The 19,864-nt window shown below is 47.2% G+C and overlaps 2 protein-coding genes across 3 annotated transcripts in view; one reads left to right on the top strand and one right to left on the bottom strand.

Annotated features, from left to right (window-relative positions):
• The first annotated feature begins 7,235 nt into the window (after positions 1-7,235).
• Positions 7,236-17,144, top strand: LOC309328155 (glucose-6-phosphatase catalytic subunit 1-like). The gene is made up of 5 exons (XM_081838156.1): positions 7,236-7,534; positions 9,862-9,971; positions 10,061-10,166; positions 13,578-13,693; positions 16,542-17,144. The coding sequence occupies exons 1-5, from the start codon at positions 7,317-7,319 to the stop codon at positions 17,048-17,050; spliced, it is 1,059 nt and encodes a 352-aa protein (XP_081694282.1). The 5' UTR covers positions 7,236-7,316; the 3' UTR covers positions 17,051-17,144.
• Positions 17,145-19,360: 2,216 nt separating this feature from the next.
• The window catches only part of LOC309328126 (putative protein PTGES3L), a 39,890-nt gene continuing 39,386 nt past the window's right edge, over positions 19,361-19,864 (bottom strand). For both annotated transcript variants that reach the window (XM_081838088.1, XM_081838086.1), the window contains one exon: positions 19,361-19,594. In XM_081838088.1, coding sequence (XP_081694214.1) covers positions 19,459-19,594 — 136 coding nt within the window. In that variant the 3' untranslated portion in view covers positions 19,361-19,458. The remainder of the gene's footprint in view (positions 19,595-19,864) is intronic.

Raw genomic sequence — 19,864 nt, 5'->3', positions numbered from 1 at the left:
CCTAAGAACACACACGTTATATTTCGGCTTGGTTCTCCACCCGTTTCGTTACAGAAAAAGGTCGCTGAGTACTGCAGGTTAATGCTTAACTCTATTGTCTTCAACATTTATCTTTTTGCTGCCTACTGAATCAGCTTCAACCACTCCCATTAACTGATGTGTCCTATCGTTACACAATGAAAATATTGCTGACTTGCATTTATTTATGCAGCACTCGATTTTTCCCTCCTTGGTGGTGTCATGTGGTGTGTATTATTCCCGTTTCAGGCAAGGAGGGGCCATGTTATGTAACTCAGGGCTGCCTACAGCAATAATTTTGACGGTTTCAGTCTTGCAGTGATCCCAGTGTGATGCAGTGACTAGGGCACTTCCAGATTGTCATTATTTTGAGTGTTATGATTCATTTCCACACAGGCAAATTCAGGTCTGACAATTAAACTGCGTACACTCCAATGTTTCTCCGATGAAAATAGGGACGTCCCGTTCCATAAGGATAATTTTTACTACAGTGGTACCTCGCAAGACGAAATTAATTCGTTCTGCGAGTTTTTTCGTCTTGCGAAGCACGGACTTTGGAAAAGCTTCAAAAATCACCAAAGTCTTCAAAAACCTCAAAAAAGGCTACCACACCGCGTTCTATGAGTTGCTCCTCGAAGTCAAGTCGCAACTGCACCCCCTGAATGCACGGTTTTAAGAAAAAGGAAACAAAATTGCAAGACAAAGGAAACAAACTTGCAAGATGTTTTCGTCTTGCGAAGCAAGCCCATAGGGAAATTCGTCTTGTGAAGCAACTCAAAAAACGAAAAACTCTTTTGTCTTGCGAGCTTTTCGTCTTACGAGGCATTCGTCTTGCGAGGTACCACTGTATTTATACCCCACACACCTTTCTGGGTTGCCCCAGCCACTCTAGGCAGCATCCAACATATATAAAAACATAATAAAACATTAAACTTTTTTTTTTTAAAAAAAAAACCTTTCCTATACAGGATTGCCTTCAGAAGGCTCAGGGGTCGGATAACTCCATACCCTCCAACATTTCTCTGATGGAAATAGGGACGTCCTAAGGAAAAGCGGGACATTCTGAGATCAGATCAGAAACTTCTGTACTGTAAATCTGGGACTGTCCCTGGAAAATAGGGGCTCTTGGAGGGTCTGGAATAGTCAACAAACCACCATCATATAAGCTCCCTGAAAACTGTGCACAGATGAATCAGGATGTTTCAATGAATAGGCAAGGACTAGGAGGACTGAGGAGAACAATATCCCTATAAGGGAAAGATATCTATCTATCTATCTATCTATCTATCTATCTATCTATCTATCTATCATCTATCTATCTATCTATCTATCTATCTATCTATCATCTATCTATCTATCTATCATCTACAGTGGTGCCCCGCAAGACGAACGCCTTGCAAGACGGAAAACCCGCTAGACAAAAGGGTTTTCCGTTTTGGAGGCGCTTCGCAAAACGAATTTCCCTATGGGCTTGCTTTGCAAGACGGAAATGTCTTGCGAGTTCCTGCGGGGTTTCCCCCCCCCCTTTTCCTAAGCCGCTAAGCCGCTTATCAGCTGATCCGCTCAAAGCCGCTAAACCGCTAATAGCGCTAATCCGCTAAGCTGTCAATGGGCTTGCTTCGCAAGACGAAAAACCGCTATATGAAGAGCCTCACGGAACGGATTAATTTCGTCTTGCGAGGCACCACTCTATCTATCTATCTATCTATCTATCTATCTATCTATCTATCTATCTATCATCTATATCTGTCTGTCTGTTTACATTGCCTTTTAGGCCTTAATCAGGCCCCCAAAGCAGCATACAAAATTATGGAATACAAATACAATAGGAGCGTTTTAAAATGGAGCCATTAAGCGTTTAGAACAGAACACTTATTTTAAAAATCCCCATAAAGCAAAATCAGAAGGGCCTCAAGATAAACCAAATGTCTGGCAAAAAAAGAATCGTAGAGTCGGAAGGGACCCCAAGAGTCCTTTAGTCCAACCCCCTGCAATGTAGGAATCTCAGCTAAAGCATCCATGACTCTTTATTTAGTGGCAGGCAACCAAATCTCTGTAAGGCAGGCATGTCCAAAGTCCGTTTTGGGGGCCTAATCTGGCCCGCCGGTCGATTTAATCCAGCCCCTGTGGCAGTATATGTCCTGTGGTAAAATCCTTTACTTTGGGGTAAAATTGTAAAAAAAAAGTTCAACAACTTCAGTCCTTAAAAAAGCCCAACAACTTTGGCCGGCCCTCACATATGTTCAGTTCAGCAAATCTGGCCCTGTTTGAAAAAAGTTTGGGCACCCCTGTAAGGAAATTGTTCCACAGTCTGGGTGCCACAACCATAAAGGCTGTTTGTCCTCCTCTCCCTGTATTTTTTATCAATGGCTACTGGCAGATGGTGCGAATGCTCTTTCAATGGAGGGCGGGAAGGCATTGGAAGAATAGCTGTCAACGTTTTCCTTTTTTTAAGGGAAATTCCCTTATTCCGAATAGGATTCCTCACAAGAAAAGGGAAAAGTTGACAGCTGATTGGAAGTGCAACACAGCAGAGCATCACCAAACAAACTGCCTTCACTCAGACCACACTTCCCATTAGGTAGCTCAGTAACTTGCTGCTGGCTGATATGTAAAAGGCTACTCAGTGCACAACAGGTATTTAAAAATAAGGTGGCAGGGAGAGAGGGACGACAGAAAACACTTGAATGCAATTATTTAGCCATGGTGTTTTCTGAATTAACCATAATAACTGAGTGAACAGAGCATCGCAATTCCAGAAAATAGCCGTATCCTCCATCAATTTATCTAGCCCCTTTTTAAAACTGTTCAAACCGTTGACCATAGATACATCTTTTGGTAGCAAACAAATGCTAGTAGCATGGTCAAGGTGCTGTCTGACTATAACTGCTTTTTAAAAGCATGCTTTTAACCCTTTTGGGGGAAGAAAGAAGCCACTGGGTCTCTGATCTAGCTTTGTACTCCTGGTCCAGCTGAGTCCTTTTTCTGTTGAAAATTCCCACCGCAACCACGAACCGAGGGTTTGCCTGGGAGCCCTCCTATTTAATCTTCAGGTGGAGGGGCCTGTCAGAGGAGAGAGATCTTGCTCACACAAGCTTCCACGCTAGAGGTCACGGCCCTTTTGCAAAGCAGAACACTCTGTTCTCTGTCCGGAAGAAGATAGGTAAGCGTACAGGCAGGGGTGAGCTCAAACTCTGACCCCTCTTATTTATCTGTCTTCTCTTCCTGCCTGCCACCTTCCACCTTTCCCAGGAGTGCCAACCTTGACCCCAGCATGCCTATCTGCCAGCTATTGAGCTGTTTTCCCACCACGTGGGGTTTCTGGGATGCCCGCATTCTCAAATCCTAACCCCTGCTTCTTCCACGACACTTTGGGCTGCCTGTAACAAACCTCCACCACCAGCTGTCTTGCCCTCTGAAGCTGATTTCTTTCTCCATTAATACAGTTGTTTGCTTTCTTTTATCACATAATTTGGGAGGCTGCACTTTGGATCTCGTTCACTCAGAAGCTGCGTGCCTTTCTGCTATGTGTTCCTCAAACTCCATGTATGCAAGATCATGCCCTTTGAGTCTTGATTAATTAATTAATTGCCCTGGAAAGATTACTTATCAGCCCTTACTCTTCAGTTTCTGAGCTGGGACAAAAATATATGTATGCTGTGGTGCCTTAGAGATATTGCTGCCATTTGATATGGGGGAAAGACAGTCAGTGCAGAGTTGTCCAGTGGATCCAACTCTGATCCAATGGATCCAGTAATCTGATTAAGCTTCTTTTGTTTCTATGTACTTGGGGGATGCTGGTGGCGCTGTGGGTTAAACCACAGAGCCTAGGACTTACTTGCCGATCAGAAGGTCAGCGGTTCAAATCCCCGCGACGGGGTGAGCTCCCGTTTTTCGGTCCCTGCTCCTGCCAACCTAGCAGTTCGAAAGCACGTCAAAGGTGCAAGTAGATAAATAGGTACCGCTCCAGCGGAAAGGTAAATGGCGTTTCCATGCACTGCTCTGGTTCGCCAGAAGTGGCTTAGTCATGCTGGCCACATGACCCCGAAAAACTGCGGACAAACATCGTCCTCTTCGGCCAGTAAAGCGAGATGAGTGCCGCAACCCCAGAGTCATTCACGACTGGACTTAACTGCCAGGGGTCCCTTTACCTTTACCTTTATTATGCTTCCTCAAGAGATGGACTGGTGCAGGGCACACCAGGCAGAAGACTGAAGCCTTGGTAACTAAAAAGACCCTATCTGCCCACAGACTGCCTCGCCAGAGTGGTGCATGCTCTGGCTATCTCTCGCTTGGACTACTGCAGTGCGCTCTATGTGGGGCTACCATTGAAGGTGACCTGGAAACTACAATTAATCCAGAATGCAGCAGCTAGACTGGTGACTGGGAGCGGCCACCGAGACCACATAACACCGGTCTTGAATAATAATAATAATAATAATAATAATAATAATAATAATAATATGAGCGGCTTCCAACAAAATATTAAAATACAGTAATGCGTCAAACATTAAAAGCTTCCCTAAACAGGGCTGCCTTCAGATGTCTTCATAAAAGACCTACATTGGCTCCTAGTACATTTCCGAGCACAATTCAAAGTGTTGGTGCTGACCTAACAAAACAAATTCCTTCCAGTAGCACCTTAAAGACCAACTGACCTAAACAGCCTCGGCCCAGTATATCTGAAGGAGCGTCTCCACCTCCATCGTTCTACCCAGACACTGAGGTTCAGCTCCGAGGGCCTTCTGGCGGTTCCCTCACTGCGAGAAGCCAAGTTACAAGGAACCAGGCAGAGGGCCTTCTCGGTAGTGGCACCTGCCCTGTGGGACACCCTCCCACTAGATGTAAAAGAAACAATTACCAGACTTTTAGAAGACAGATGGGCAGGGTATAAATAATAAATAATAATAATAATAATAATAATAATAATAATAATAATAATAATAATGTCCCCACAAACCACCGGCTTCCGAGATCTCACCTTGTTACCCCACATGCTTCCAAGCTGGCCCTGTGCTCATCTTTAATGACTCAACACTTACTTGGAAGAAGATTGGAAAAAATTTAAAGTATATCTTCAAAAATATTGTAAAATTAAGGAATGTTAGAAAGATGTTGGAAAAAGAAAGTTAGGTGGTTTTGGTAGAAATGATATAAAGGATTAAGTAAAAATGATTTGATGAAATTGACGAAAGAGAGGACGTTAAAATATAATATATTAAATTATTTAAATGAAAATTAGGTTGGAAGGATTTGCTGAAACAACGATTTGAACTAGAATACAAAACTGGGAGGTGTGAGGAGGTCAAGGAAAGAAGTAAAGGAAGAAAGTTATATAAAGGTTTAATCTGTTCTTTTTTTTTTTAAGAGAATGTATTTTTATTTTTTATCTTTTCTCTGTTGTTGTTGTATTCTTTTTTGTGTATTTCGTATTGTTTTTCTTTCTTTTTGTAACTTTTAACTTTGAATAAATATTATTTTTTTAAAAAAAAACAACAACACTTACTTTTTCATAAGATGAAAGCAGTGTATCCTCCCAACCTTCTACAGGAAAATTGGGACCCGCCTCATATCGCTCTTCCCTGACAAGGCTTCCTGCTTCATCCCATCATAACATTGCAGAAAGGTCTGCCCTTCCTAGGTAGTCCCATTTATTTCTTTCTCCATCTATAAGTAAAGAAAGAGACCTGGGTAAAAAGATGAAGCGGGCTCCCTGCTTGAAAAAGGGGGGCTCACTTTTTTGCAGATTGGAAGGGGAGAGGGCTGTGAACAGTAGCAAAATTCTGCCCATCTTATGAGTGACCACTATGGTGGAGAAGGTGGGATCTATAGCTGGAGAAGTTACTTCATTGTTAGGATGCTGGGCAGCTGCTCCAATAGCAACCATGGCTCCTTGCTCGTGTGCTCAACATGCGTCAGGGCAAGCTCCATCCACTGCCCATCCGAAACAAGGGAAGTATGATAGAGAAAGCATCACCCTCACTCCAAATCATCTTTATTTACTCTCACTCTGAATGAACGTTATTCCTCCTCACTCTGAACTAGCTTTGCCCCAGTGTCAAATCTTGGTCTTGTAACATTGTCAATGTGAGCAGCCGGGATAATGTTGTGATGAAAAGCCACTGTTGGAAAACAACGGTCGCACAGAAGCAGCGAAACAGGCACAAACAGTAAGCTCTCAAGTGTCTTCTGAGGAAAATTTCAACCCCTGCAAAGCCCCCCTTTGTGCAAAAATGTCCACCCACGAAGCCCTTTTATGGACTCAACAAAGAGCAGAGACCCTCGGGGTCAACCTACATTACAAACTTAGACTGGTTTTTAAATTGTTATTGTTATTCTTATCATCATCTCCTGTAGGTAGCTGATGGCTTAGACCAGTGATGGCCAAACTCGGCCCTCCAGCTGTTTTGGGACTACAGTTCCCATCATCCCTGACCACTGGTCCTGTTAGCTAGGGATAATGGTAGAGGTAAAGGGAACCTTGACCATTAGGTCCAGTCGTGACTATGGGGCTGCGGCGCTCATCTCGCTTTATTGGCCGAGGGAGCCGGCGTACAGCTTCCGGGTCATGTGGCCAGCATGACTAAGCCACTTCTGGCAAACCAGAGCAGTGCACGGAAACACCGTTTACCTTCCCGCCGGAGTGGTACCTATTTATCTACTTGCACTCTGACGTGCTTTTGAACTGCTAGGTTGGCAGGAGCAGGGACCGAGCAACGGAAGCTCACCCCATCGCGGGGATTCGAACCGCCGACCTGATGATCGGCAAGCCCTAGGCTCTGTGGTTTAACCCACAGTGCCACCCGTGTCCCTAGGGATGATGGTAGTTGTAGTCAAAAATACAGCTAGAGGGCCAAGTTTGGCCATCACTGGCTTAGACCCATGCACTGCACAGAAACTCTATGGCAGTTAAGGTGATCTGTCAGCTCTCGCTGTCTTGCTAATTTATCCAGAAAGAGACATTATTATATTTAACTGTCACGGCTTTCCCCCAAAAGTCCTGTGAATTGTAATTCAGTGAGTACGCTGAGAATACTATTAAATAAAACTTGGGTTCCAGAGGAAATGACATTTAAGTAGTTCTGAGTGGTGCAGCAATGCCCTCAAAAACAGGAGCACTGACTCTTGCAAACAAACACACACTTTGCTTCGTGTTGCAGCCTCTGTCAATATTTTTTTGGAGAGGGGAGGCAGTTAAGGATCAAAGATCAGGGGTTTCGGATACAATAAAGGCTCAGTGGCAAGGGAAACGAGCAAGAGCTAAGGTGGGAGAAGACAATCCCTGCTGAAGTTGCACCATGGACCTTCTGCACAGCGCAGGGGTCCAGGCCACCAGCTACCTCCAGGAGAACTTCATGGGCTACCAAGGCTGGTTTGTCTTCATCTCTACAGTCGCTGACCTCAAAACTACTTTCTTTGTCTTCTTCCCCATCTGGTTCCAGCTGAAGGAGGAAGTGGGAATCCGACTCATCTGGGTGGCTGTGATCGGTGATTGGTTGAACCTGGTTTTCAAGTGGTGAGCGCGGAGTCTAAGAATCCTGATCACCCCATTTGGGGGTCAGGAACAAGTTCTCTTCTCGGTCATATTGCCCAGACAGAGACCACAGGGGCTTCCTTCCTCATTCCCTGAAGTCCCAGTGCTTAACCTGAGCCAGGACTCTGTCCTGGACACTGTTTTCCAGGACTATGCAAAGTAGCAATTAAGGTTTGGTCTGAACATAATGTCCAAGCTTGGCTTGATATTATAAAAAGAACCCCGTTGTCCAGATTTTGATGCTGTTTTTCAGGCCCAGAGCAAACCATAGTTTACTGGTTCAGATGTGATGGCAAACTATGGTTTGACCCAAACTAAGAAGGAGCTAATTAAGCCAAGCTTGTGTGGAGAGGGAAGGGGCAGGTCTCTTTCCAGGCCCATTCTTGTAGCGCTAAATCACAGCTTTGTATTTCATATGAATCCTATCCCAGAAAATGCCTTTGAGTGCTTCCAGAATGAATTCCCTGCATTGCTGACCACCCACAGCCATCCCTGGGGTGTGAGGAGTCATGGAGGAGATGGTCAGATCCTGAAGAGGATTGGGAGGAGCTCGGGAAGTTGGAGCTGGACAACCCCAGGGTGCGGGAGGTAGATTTGCGATCCCAAAAAGTGTCCAAGGCTGAGGAGCAGGCTAACAGTCAAGTGTGTGGAGAGCTAGATCCAGAGGAACTGGAGTCAAGGAGGTTGGCAAAGGAGTGTTCTGCCCTTGTGGCATCAGACACCCCAAGTCTCACACCTCTGGTGCCTCCTCCTGTTAGTAAGGAGCTTCTAGAGAGGAAACTGAGAGTAAATTGGGTGCTCAGTTGCTTCTGACAAAACCTCCATCTCCAAGGACGCTGGCATGGGTATGAACAGACCTAGCAAACTCAACCCATTCCATGCCCATTTGCTGTGCCCTTCCTGCTATTCAAAAGGAAGATGCAGGGGGCATGTTGTTTGTTGGATCCACATGTCAACATATTAGCTTGGGTTTAGCCATCTATCTAGAGCAGGGGTAGGCAAACTAAGGCCCGGGGGCCGGATGCGGCCCAATCGCCTTCTCAATCAGGCCCGCGGACGTTCCAGGAATCAGCGTGTTTTTACCTGAGAATGTGTGCTTTTATTTAAAATGCATCTCTGGGTTATTTGTGGGGCCTGCCTGGTGTTTTTACATGAGTAGAAGGTGTGCTTCTATGAACCCTCCATTTCCAGAATTTGCCCTAAAAAAGCAAATCATGGGATTGTGATTAACTTAAGAAGTAGCCAAATGTGCATAATTTTCTTTGATTTTCCTCCTTTTTCCCCCCTCTCCCTCCCCTCCCTTTTTCTTCTTTTTGCAAAATGTAGTTTTATTTTGTAGAATTAAATGAAAATTGCTTCATTGTGGATTGGCGATTCAGATTTCTGATATTTGTTTGATGGTTTTTAAACATGGATAGACCACTTTTCTATTAAAATACTATTCAAAGGGCTTTCAAAGAATTTTAAAAACCATCTAAGGACAACAAAAAGAAGCACAGGCAACTCATAATAAAGGTATTTTTTAAATTCAAAAGATCTCAATAAATAAAATCAGGAATTAAAAACTGTAGCAAGGAATTAAAAATGAAAGCAATATTAATTAAATGTGAATGTCTATAAGAGGAAGAGAGAGGGAGAGGAAATGTGGCAGGGAACTAGAAGTCTTGAATACAAAATAATCACACCAGTCTTTTCCAGTTCCTGAAGCCTTCAACAGTAGGATGCAAGTTTGTTATTACTCTGAAAACATGGAAGGCTAGGTTTTTGTTTTTCTTCTGAGATGGATTTACTGAGATACCTGGAAGAGGCAGTGGCAATTTCTTGCCTCCTAGCCTATCTTACATCTTCTGGTTTCTGGGGGCACAACCAGCGGCGTAGCGTGGGTTGTCAGCACCCGGGGCAGGGCAAGTAATTTGCGCCCCTAACCCCTAACCTGCCTCCGCTGCCAGCTTCTTCTTGCTGCTGCCTGGGCTGGTCGGGTGTGGTTCTCTCCCGCGCTCAGCGCTGCGCTGGGCGGCCACTGCCCTGTCCCTCCCCCAGATAGTCCCTCCCTCGCTCTCTCTCCGCTCCGCACCGCAATGCACGCCTGGCACCCTCCCCCTCCACAGTGGGCAGTGACCCGGCAGCTCGGATCGGATTCGCACAGCCAGCACTGTGAGAGAGAGTGAGTGAGCCAGGTAGGGCCAGAGAGCTGCGAGTGCGAGCGCGCGCGCCCCAAATGTTGCGCCTGGTGCGGCTGGCCCCCCCCCGCACCCCCCCCGCTACGCCACTGGGCCCAACCACCACTCCTTAATCTTCCCTCCTTGCAGGATCCTGTTTGGACAGAGACCTTACTGGTGGGTACGTGAGACCGATTACTACGGCACCGCAACACCCCCTGTGATCCAGCAGTTTCCCATCACCTGCGAAACTGGCCCAGGTGAGGTTGAAGCTGCCCCCTCTTCTCCCTGTCTTTAAGTCGCTGTAAGACCTCCCCCTTTCATTTACACTTGTGTCTCTCCCCTCCAGGCAGCCCCTCTGGTCACGCCATGGGGTCTTCTGGGGTCTACTATGTCATGGTGACAGCCCTGCTGTCGCAACTCTTGCCGCTGCAGAAAGAGACCTTGGCTGCCAGGTGAGGCCCCCGCTCTCAACCTGCACCAACACTATTAACAAAATTAAAATAAAAATTCCTTCCAGTAGCATGTTAGAGACCAACAAAGTTTGTTATGGTGTGAGCTTTCATGTGCATGCACACTTCTTCAGATACACCTAAAGAGAAGTCACCAGACCCTTATATATAGTGAGAGGGTGGGGAGGGGTATTGCTGAGGGTGGTGGGAATGGGTGATTGGCTGATAGGTGTGGTAAACCTGTTGACGACTGTTAACGACTGCAATTGGTATTACAGGAAAAAGCAAGGGGTGAGATGGCTCAAAATAGCTTTATCATGTATAATGAGATAAGAATCCAATGCAGTGGTGCCCCGCAAGACGAATGCCTCGCAAGACGAAAAACCCGCTAGACGAAAGGGTTTTCCGTTTTTCGAGGCACTTCTCAAGACGAATTTCTCTATGGGCTTGCTTTGCAAGACGAAAACGTCTTGCGAGTCTTGCGATTTTTTTCGCTTCCCCCCCCCAAGCGAGGCACCACTGTGTTTCTATTCAGACCAGGTCTCTCCAAGTTTTTAGGTTTGGTAATAAGTTGCAATTCAGCAACTTCTCTTTCCAGTCTATTTCTGATTTTAGTTTAGTTTAGTTTTTAGTTTAGTTTAGTTTAGTTTAGTTTAGTTTAGTTTAGTTTAGTTTAGTTTAGTTTAGTTTAGTTTAGTTTAGTTTAGTTTAGACTACGGCAGACCAACACAGCTGTACAGACCAACCTGTAACTAGAACCCTCAGTATTAGTATAACACCATATACATGCAGGTCTCAGATGTTCAGAACAGCTGGGACCTTACTTTTAGGAAGACAATGTGGTGCTATCTCAACAGGAGAGCATCTAAGAACAACTTTGCTCCTCCATACTTCCAAGTATGAGACAAGAACTGTTCAAATATATAAAAGGATGTCACATAGAGGAGGGAGAAAGGTTGTTTTCTGCTGCTCCAGAGAAGCGGACACAGAGCAATGGTTCCAAACTACAAGAAAAAAGATTCCACCTAAACATTAGGAAGAACTTCCTGACAGTAAGAGCTGTTTGACAGTGGAATTTGCTGCCAAGGAGTGTGGTGGAGTCTCCTTCTTTGGAGGTCTTTAAGCAGAGGCTTGACAACCATATGTCAGGAGTGCTCTGATGGTGTTTCCTGCTTGGCAGGGGGTTGGACTCGATGGCCCTTGTGGTCTCTTCCAACTCTATGATTCTAGGATTCTATGATTCTATGAACTGCTGCCCCCGGGGTGTAATGACAATCTAGTGCAAATACTGTTAATGGGTGGTTCCCTGGACCAGATGGATGGGGGTTGCCTGCTTTTGATGAGGTTACGCTCCCTCTGAAGGAGTGGGTACACAGTTTGGAGATGCTTTTGGATCCTTTGCTGTCACTTGAGGCTCAGGTGGATTTAGTGGCTCGGAGTGCCTTCCATCAGCTTCGACTGGTGGCCCAGCTATGCCCCACCTGGACAGGGATAACGTAACTTCTATGGTCTACGCTCTTGTAACGTCAATGTTAGATTACTGAAACACGTTATATGTAAGGCTGCCTCTGAAGACGACTCAGAAACTTCAGCTGGTGCAGAATTCAGCCGCCAGTTTGCTCACGGTTTGAGCATATTACACCGATCCTGGCCTGACTGTACTGAATGCCTATTAGTTTCAATTCAAAGTGCTGGTTTTGACCTATAAAGCCTTAAACAGCTCAGGACCACAATACCTCAAGGACCACCTCTCTCCATATGAACCTACCCAGACCCTGAGATCATAATCTTAGGCCATTGTACATGTGCCTCCTCCATGAGAGATCTAGAGAGTGGCAATACGAGAGCAGGGCCTTTTCGGTGGTAGCTCCCCATTCACGGAATGCTCTCCCCCTGGGAGGCTCACCTGGCACCTTCATTACATTTCTTTAGGAACCAGGCAAAAACATCCCTTTATCCCCAATTGAGCAATCTGTGGCATTTTAAATGTGTTCATGGGAGGGGGGAGGGCAAAGGGGGGGTTGTTGGTTTGTTGTTGTTTATATTATGTGTTTTATATTGTATTTTTATGCCGTGAACCGCCCTGAGATCTGCGGATTAAGGGTGATATACAAATTCAATCAATAATAACAATGTTAACAGCAATACAATATAGAAAAATGGAAAGATATGAAGGCTGTCAGTGTGCCACAGGGTGAATTGGTCAGAGCCCTGATAAGTTAGCATTTAAGATAATTGCAATTATAATTGCAAAAGAGGGGGATGTTTATTTTTTAAAAGCCTCTACATTGCCTTTCTATGCAACATCTCGCTTCAACATGTCTTCGAATTTCAGCTTACTGAAATTCTGTCCAGTTTTGGAATATTGGGAATATTTATTAGCAGGATAAGTGAGTCTCGAGACATCTTGCTGTACCCCTCCTCCCACAGCCAGCATGGGCAATGGTGAGGGAATGCTGTAGTCCAGCAAAATAGAGAGGCATAAGGTCCCCTACACCTGCTTTATGAAGGGTCTGTTGAGTAGATCATCTTGAAACCATCCCATGGTAAATTCACACAAATTGTGGGATGAGCCTTTGACCGCAGTGGTTGTGGGAGACAAGTTCGCTGTCAGGGGCTGGACTGAGGAGGAATGGTGAGAGCCCTCCCTTTCTCCTGAACCTCCCGAGAACAGGAGGACAGTATAGATTTAGAACAGTGGTTTGCAGAAGGTCACAGTTCAGAGGCTGCAGAGGGGAGAAGATAGGAAATATTGGGGGAGCAGCAGGTAGAAGAAGCAGCACCAGGGGAGAGACAGCTGACAGACTCAGTGTCTTTGGAAAGCATTCCTGACCCCCCTCTCCCAGGACCAGATGAGCATTGAGGGTAGTAGAACAAAAAGCTCAGACGCAGAAAGCTATTAGCCGACACGGGGTGACGTAGAATAGGAGAGACGTAGGGGGTGGGACTTTACTTGGAGCAACGCCATTATCTAGGGGAGACCGCATTCCTTCGTCTCTCTCTGTGTCTATTGAATATATGACTTGGTAAGAACTCCTGATTTCTCTGCTTCTTGGCTTCCACTGGGGGAGGGACAGAATTCCCCGAAGCCTGACATTCGCTGACTCTTGCCATTGGGCTGTGGCTACAGAACTGGCTTTCTCAAGCAAGGCAATCTTTTACTCAGCGAGAGAGAGAGAGGGAGGAATCGTGGCTCTAGATCTCAAAGATTTAGATCAGTCTGTGGGTCCCCAGATGTTGTTGAACTACAATTCCCATCATCCCTAGCAAGCAAGGCCAGAGCTCAGGGGTGATGGGAGTTGTAGTCCAACAACAACTGGGGACCCACAGGTTGAGAACCGCTGATTTAGATGGTGGCATGGTAAGATAATTTCTGCTTTTGCTCTGATCTGAACAAGTCCCCCTCATTCCCAGGTGTCTGCGTGGTCTCCTCTGGGCGGGATTCTGGACTGTGCAGGTCTGCGTCTGCTTATCTAGAGTCTTCCTCGCTGCACACTTCCCACACCAAGTGATCTCAGGTGTCATCTCGGGTGAGTTTTTCCTAGGCTTTTAGCTGCACAACAAAATTTCTGTGCACCAGTGAAAAGGCCTTTATTCACTAGAAACAGAAAACAGTTAGGTGGTGCATGTGTACTGGCTTCGGTCCGGTAGACCTGAAGGAGCATCTCCACCCCCATCGTTCTGCCCGGTCACTGAGCTCCAGTGCCGAGGGCCTTCTGGCGGTTCCCTCACTACGAGAAGCCAAGTTACAGGGAACCAGGCAGAGGGCCTTCTCGGTAGTGGCACCCGTCCTGTGGAACGCCCTCCCACCAGATGTCAAAGAGAAAAACTACCAGACTTTTAGAAGACATCTGAAGGCAGCCCTGTTTAGGGAAGCTTTTAATGTTTAACAGACTATTGTATTTTAATATTTTGTTGGAAGCCGCCCAGAGTGGCTGAGGAAACTCAGCCGGATGGGCGGGGTATAAATAATAAATTATTATTATATTATTATTATAGAGTCAAACGATATGCATGTTGCTAACATTTGTCCTGGGGAGGGGATGGAGGCAGCCTAGATTGCCAGCTGTGGCTCACAGACTCATAGGGATGGGAGGGACCCAAAGGAGTCAAACGCCCAGCAATGCACGTATATGCAGTTGTCCCATCTGGGGATTGAACCAGCAACCTTGGATCCAGGTTGATCTTTGACTGGAGTTAGGAGGAAATAATTTTGCCCCAGCCAAATTGAATATTGTTGTTGGTGACTTGTAACCTTGCTCTCTGCTGTGATATGTGTGGCATGCTTTCCTTGTAGGAATAATCCGCAACCACTGCTGTATAATGCTCTCCCCGGGGACACCTGCCTGGTGCCATTCCTTTGGCACCACGCAAATTATTTTTGTTTTCCTGGGAATTTGGGCAGTGCCAATTACATCACATTGTACTGATAAACCAGCTCTTTATAATGTTTATGTGATTTTATTGTTTTATTGTGTGTGTTTTTTCCTTTTGGCAGTACAGTGGTGCCCCACAAGACGAATGCCTCACAAGACGGAAAACCCGCTAGACGAAAGAGTTTTCCGTTTTGGAGGTGCTTCGCAAAACGAATTTCCTATGGGCTTGCTTCGCAAGACGAAAATGTCTTGCGAGTTCCTGCGGGTTTTTTCCCCCTTTCCCCCCCTTTTTCTAAGCCGCTAAGCCGCTTATCAGCTGATCCGCTAAGCCGCTTATCAGCTGATCCGCTAAGCCGCTTATCAGCTGATCCGCTAAGCCGCTTATCAGCTGATCCGCTAAGCCGCTAAGCCGCTTATCAGCTGATCCACTAAGCCCCTAAGCCGCTAATAGGGCTAAGCCGCTAAGCCGCTAATGGGCTTGCTTCGCAAGACGAAATAACCACAAGACGAAGAGACTCGCGGAACGGATTCTTTTCGTCTTGCGAGGCACCACTGTAAATTGCCGATAAAGCAAGCCTAACCTTAGTGCAACTGAGTTGGATGTTCCAATATAAAAGGGGCACCAGGTGGGCTATCCTGCCTTGCGACAGGAGCTTGGGTTAAACTCTCCCAACAAAATGAGTCTCTGAAGAGGAATATCCAGTATGGTGATATTCTGGTTAAAAGGATGGCTTATGTGGCAGCTTTTCTGAGCTCTTGTCAGGGAGCCTGGCCTAGAGGCTAGGAAGAAAGGGACTTGGTGGAGGCTGGTTCATTTGGGGAATGGGGCACTGTGCCACCAACCTCAGGCTGGCACCAGTCAGCTGCCACGGCCACCCCATCACCTTTCTTCCTTTCTGCCAATCCTGGTGGAGGCTGGGACAGCTTCCTTAGTCTCAGTGATGTGGTTGTAGAAGTCATAGAAATGTAGAATTGGAAGGGGACCCGAGGGTCATTTAGTCCAACCCCCTGCAACACAGGAATCTTTCGCCCAATGTGGGGCTTGAACCCACAATCCTGACATCAAGAGTCTTGTGCTCTACCAACTGAGCTATGATGAATGTTAGCCAGGAGGAGGAGGTTAGAGGCTAAATTAGAATTAGAGGGCTCTGTCTGCCATTTGGCTCTGGCTACTATTGGTCTTCCTGCCCTCAGGCCTACCAGTACGAGTGGGCACCAGCTAACACTGGTACTGCTGCCCTGGTGTGTGTGTGTGTGTGTGTGTGTGTGTGTGAATATGGACAAGAGAGAAAAAGTAAAACGAGAGGAAGTGAAGTTCTGCTTTTTGATTTATAGAGGAGAGATAGGACCCTTGGGGGCACCTCATGTGGGTCGCGGGTGGCGCTGTGGGTTAAACCACAGAGCCTAGGACTTGCCGATCAGAAGGTCGGCAGTTCGAATCCCTGCGATGGGGCGAGCTCCTGTTGCTCGGTCCCTGCTCCTGCCAACATAGCAGTTCGAAAGCACATCAAAGTGCAAGTAGATAAATAGGTAGCGCTCCGGCGGGAAGGTAAACGGCATTTCCCTGTGCTGCTCTGGTTCGCCAGAAGCAGTTCGAAAGCAGATAAATAGGAAGGTAAATGGCGTTTCCGTGCGCTGCTCTGGTTCGCCAGAAGCGACTTAGTCATGCTGGCCACATGACCCAGAAGCTGTATGCTGGCTCCCTCGGCCAATAAAGCGAGATGAGAGCCACAACCCCAGAGTCGGCCACGACTGGACCTAATGGTCAGGGGTCCCTTTACCTTTTTAGGACCTTGTCCAGGTTCAAGGAGACACAGATGGGCCACGCATAGGGTTTGATAACCAGTGCTTTGATGCACTAAATGGCCAACTGCTTATTCTTTAAAGTTCAACTCACAAACCCTCTCACTCAGCCCTGTGTCAACAACACTGACAGGAGAAGCGTTGCGTGGATGCGTTTGTGGATATTCCAACTAAACAGAATTTTTTCCCCACTCCTCAGGAATGCTGGTGGCAGTGTTCTTTGAGCACGTCCGCTCCATCTACAACGCCAGCCTGAGGAGATACGTGGGCACCACTTTCTTCCTCTTTGGCTTTGCCCTGGGCTTCTACCTGCTGCTCAAGATGCTGGGGGTGGACCTCCTGTGGACGCTGGAGAAGGCCCACAAGTGGTGCGAGCGGCCAGAGTGGGTCCATATCGACACAACGCCCTTTGCCAGCCTGCTTCGCAACCTGGGCATCCTGCTGGGCCTGGGGCTGGGCCTCAACTCTCCAATGTACGCGCAGAGCTGCAAAGGGAAGGAAAGGCAGCGGCTGGCCTTCCGCCTCAGCTGCATCGTTTGCTCCCTGTCCGTCCTGCACCTGTTTGATTCCTTCGAGCTGCCCACCGACAGGGAGATCCTCTTCTATATCCTTTCCTTCTGCAGGAACACCTGCGCTCACATCTGTGCTGTGGCGCTGATCCCCTACTGCATCTCCTGGCTCTTCCGGCAGACAAAGAAAGACGCATAGGGGGCAGAAAGTTTGGAACGCAGCTACCTTAGACATGGTTCTCCTGTTCCAGCTCTTGCAAGGGCCCTCGGGGCTAAAGCTTTATAAAACCGACTCTTTTGTGGGAGATGGTACTGAGCTCCTTTGCACATCGATGAATACGAGCTCCCCCAGGTAAGCATCAGTAGCATTCTGACATCCAAGCAGGAACAGCAGCAAGGACAGATACATAGAAAGCTGCCTTACATCAAACCATACAGTTGGTCCATCTAGACTGGCAGCTGATCTCCAGGATTACAGGCAAGGTTCTCTCCCAGCCCTACGGTGACAGGTGTAAATGTGTGTTGTGAAAAAAAAGTCTTCAGAGTCCAGACTTGAACAGAAAGATAGATGAAGTTCCTTTCCGTTTTAAAGCGAGCTGGGGGTATCTTGGGCATTCAATAGTAGTTTTTGCTGCAACTGATTGTTCTTTCTGCTCTCTGTTCTGGTGCCTTCTCTTGGTTTCTTCCTGTCTCTCACTTAAGATGCATACATGATTCTCCCTATTTGTCCCTATTCCTCTACCAGCCACAAGTCTCAGTCTTTCCTCTTTGTCGTCTCACTTCAGTCTTAGTTATCTGCATTTTGCCCTCTGTCCCGATTTAGTCCTGTGGGTTTTGTGGATGATTGACCCGGAAGCTGTATGCCAGCTCCCTCGGCCAATAAAGCAAGATGAGAGCCGCAACCCCAGAGTTGGTCACGACTGGACCTAATGGTCAGGGGCCCCTTTACCTTTGCCTTATTCCTAATATGCCTTCCATTAGCATTCCATTATAGGTAGAAGACCCAAGTCTATCTGGTACAGGTGGGTGGGTGACTTTCTTATGTTAAAGGATGTATTTTACTAGCACCACAACCCTAAGCAAACTTTCTGGGAAATGAATCAGTGCACTGTCATATTGCTCAAGAAACAAAGTCACATACAGTGGTACCTCGGATTACAGACGCTTCAGGTTACAGACGCTTCAGGTTACAGACTCCGCTAACCCAGAAAGAGTACCTTGGGTTAAAAACTTTGCTTCAGGATGAGAACAGAAATTGCGCAGCGGTGGCGGGAGGCCCCATTAGCTAAAGTGGTACCTCAGGTTCAGAACAGTTTCAGGTTAAGAACGGACCTCCGGAACGAATTAAGTACTTAACCCGAGGTACAGTGGTGCCTCGCAAGACGAAATTAATCCGTTCCGTTAGGCTCTTCGTATAGCGGTTTTTTCGTCTTGCGAAGCAAGCCCATTGACAGCTTAGCAGATTAGCGCTATTAGCGGTTTAGTGGCTTTTAGCGATCAGCTGTTAAGCGGCTTATCAGCGGAACAGCTGATAAGCGGCTTAGCGGCTTAGGAAAACGGGGGAAAAAGGGGGGGAAACCCGCAGGAACTCGCAAGACATTTCGTCTTGCGAAGCAAGCCCATAGGGAAATTCGTTTTGCGAAGCGCCTCCAAAACGGAAAACCCTTTCGTCTAGCGGGTTTTCCGTCTTGCGAGGCGTTCGTCTTGCAGGGCACCACTGTACCACTGTATTCAACAACTTCTAGGTTAGCAAGAAAACTCTGCCGGACAGTAGTAAAGGTAAAGGTAAAGGGACCCCTGACCATTAGGTCCAGTCGTGACTGACTCTGGGGTTGCAGCACTCTTCTCGCTTTATTGGCCGAGGGAGCCGACGTACAGCTTCCGGGTCATGTGGCCAGCATGACTAAACCACTTCTGGCGAACCAGAGCAGCGCACGGAAACGCGTTTACCTTCCCGCCAGAGCGGTACCTGTTTATCTACTTGCACTCTGACGTGCTTTCAAATTGCTCGGTTGGCAGGAGCAGGGACCAAGCTGTGCTTAATGCCCAAACATATCTGACTCCCTCCTGACAGTGGGGCAGTCCTTGGTGATGCTTACTCCTCCATAAGCACATTTTAAGATACAAACATTTAGCAATATCTGCCTTTGGCGCACCTTGGCTGTAGCGCGCAGGGAGTCTCCAGAGGCCCAGCTTAAGTGGTCAAAAAGAGAGAGAAAAGAAGCAGCAAACAGCTGCGGGGCTTGATTTGGGATCGAGACCGATTTGGGGACGTGCAAAAATCAGTGCAAGGGCTCAGAGGGACTCTCTGTGTCTTGCTCCAGCATTAACGGGGGGCGGGGGGGACGACTTCCTTCTAGGAAAGACAGCATTGGCTTCCAGGAATGCTTTCCCTATCCATCCCTCACTTTTACCCCCCCCCCTTGAAATCTCTCAGTTCACTGCTGTTTCCAAATCAGACCCCCGGTCTCCTTTGTTGACACTGCCACACTGAAAGCAAGAACCTAAAGGGGAAGGAATCCTTAGTTTATTACTTTACAGTCCTTAAGAACGGTGGCTCAGTTGTCATATTCACAGTGCGCCATTTATTCCCGTTGTCCATTCCCATCACTGCTCTGTGCTCCGTTCGCTGACAAATGTCCGGAGCAGCGCTTCCACCTCTGGCCGCCGGCTCATCCGCGTGGCTTTGCCCTGGTAGCGGCCCCGCTTCCCAGCCCCTTTTCCTTCCAGCAGTTCAGCCACCCTTCGGGGAAGAACAGCAACAAGGTCAGACTAGCTTTTCCACGCGCCACATTTGCTTTGTTGGTCAATGGGCTCTCATAGAGTACAGTGGTACCTCAGGTTACAGACGCTTCAGGTTACATACACTTCAGGTTACAGACCACCTGGCCTAGGGGGCTGGGCCCACACTCACCCAGCCCTACAAAAGAGGCTCCTCCTGAGGCTGGAGGAACATTGCCCGGCTATTGTTTTACTGATTTATTAACTGAATGTGCTGTAAACCACTTTGAGA

Source organism: Podarcis erhardii (genome assembly GCF_964252035.2).
Source record: "Podarcis erhardii genome assembly, chromosome: 13".
Lineage (NCBI taxonomy): Eukaryota > Metazoa > Chordata > Lepidosauria > Squamata > Lacertidae > Podarcis > Podarcis erhardii.
Note: the sequence above shows the minus strand (reverse complement) of the source record. Positions and strands in the feature narration are given on the sequence as shown.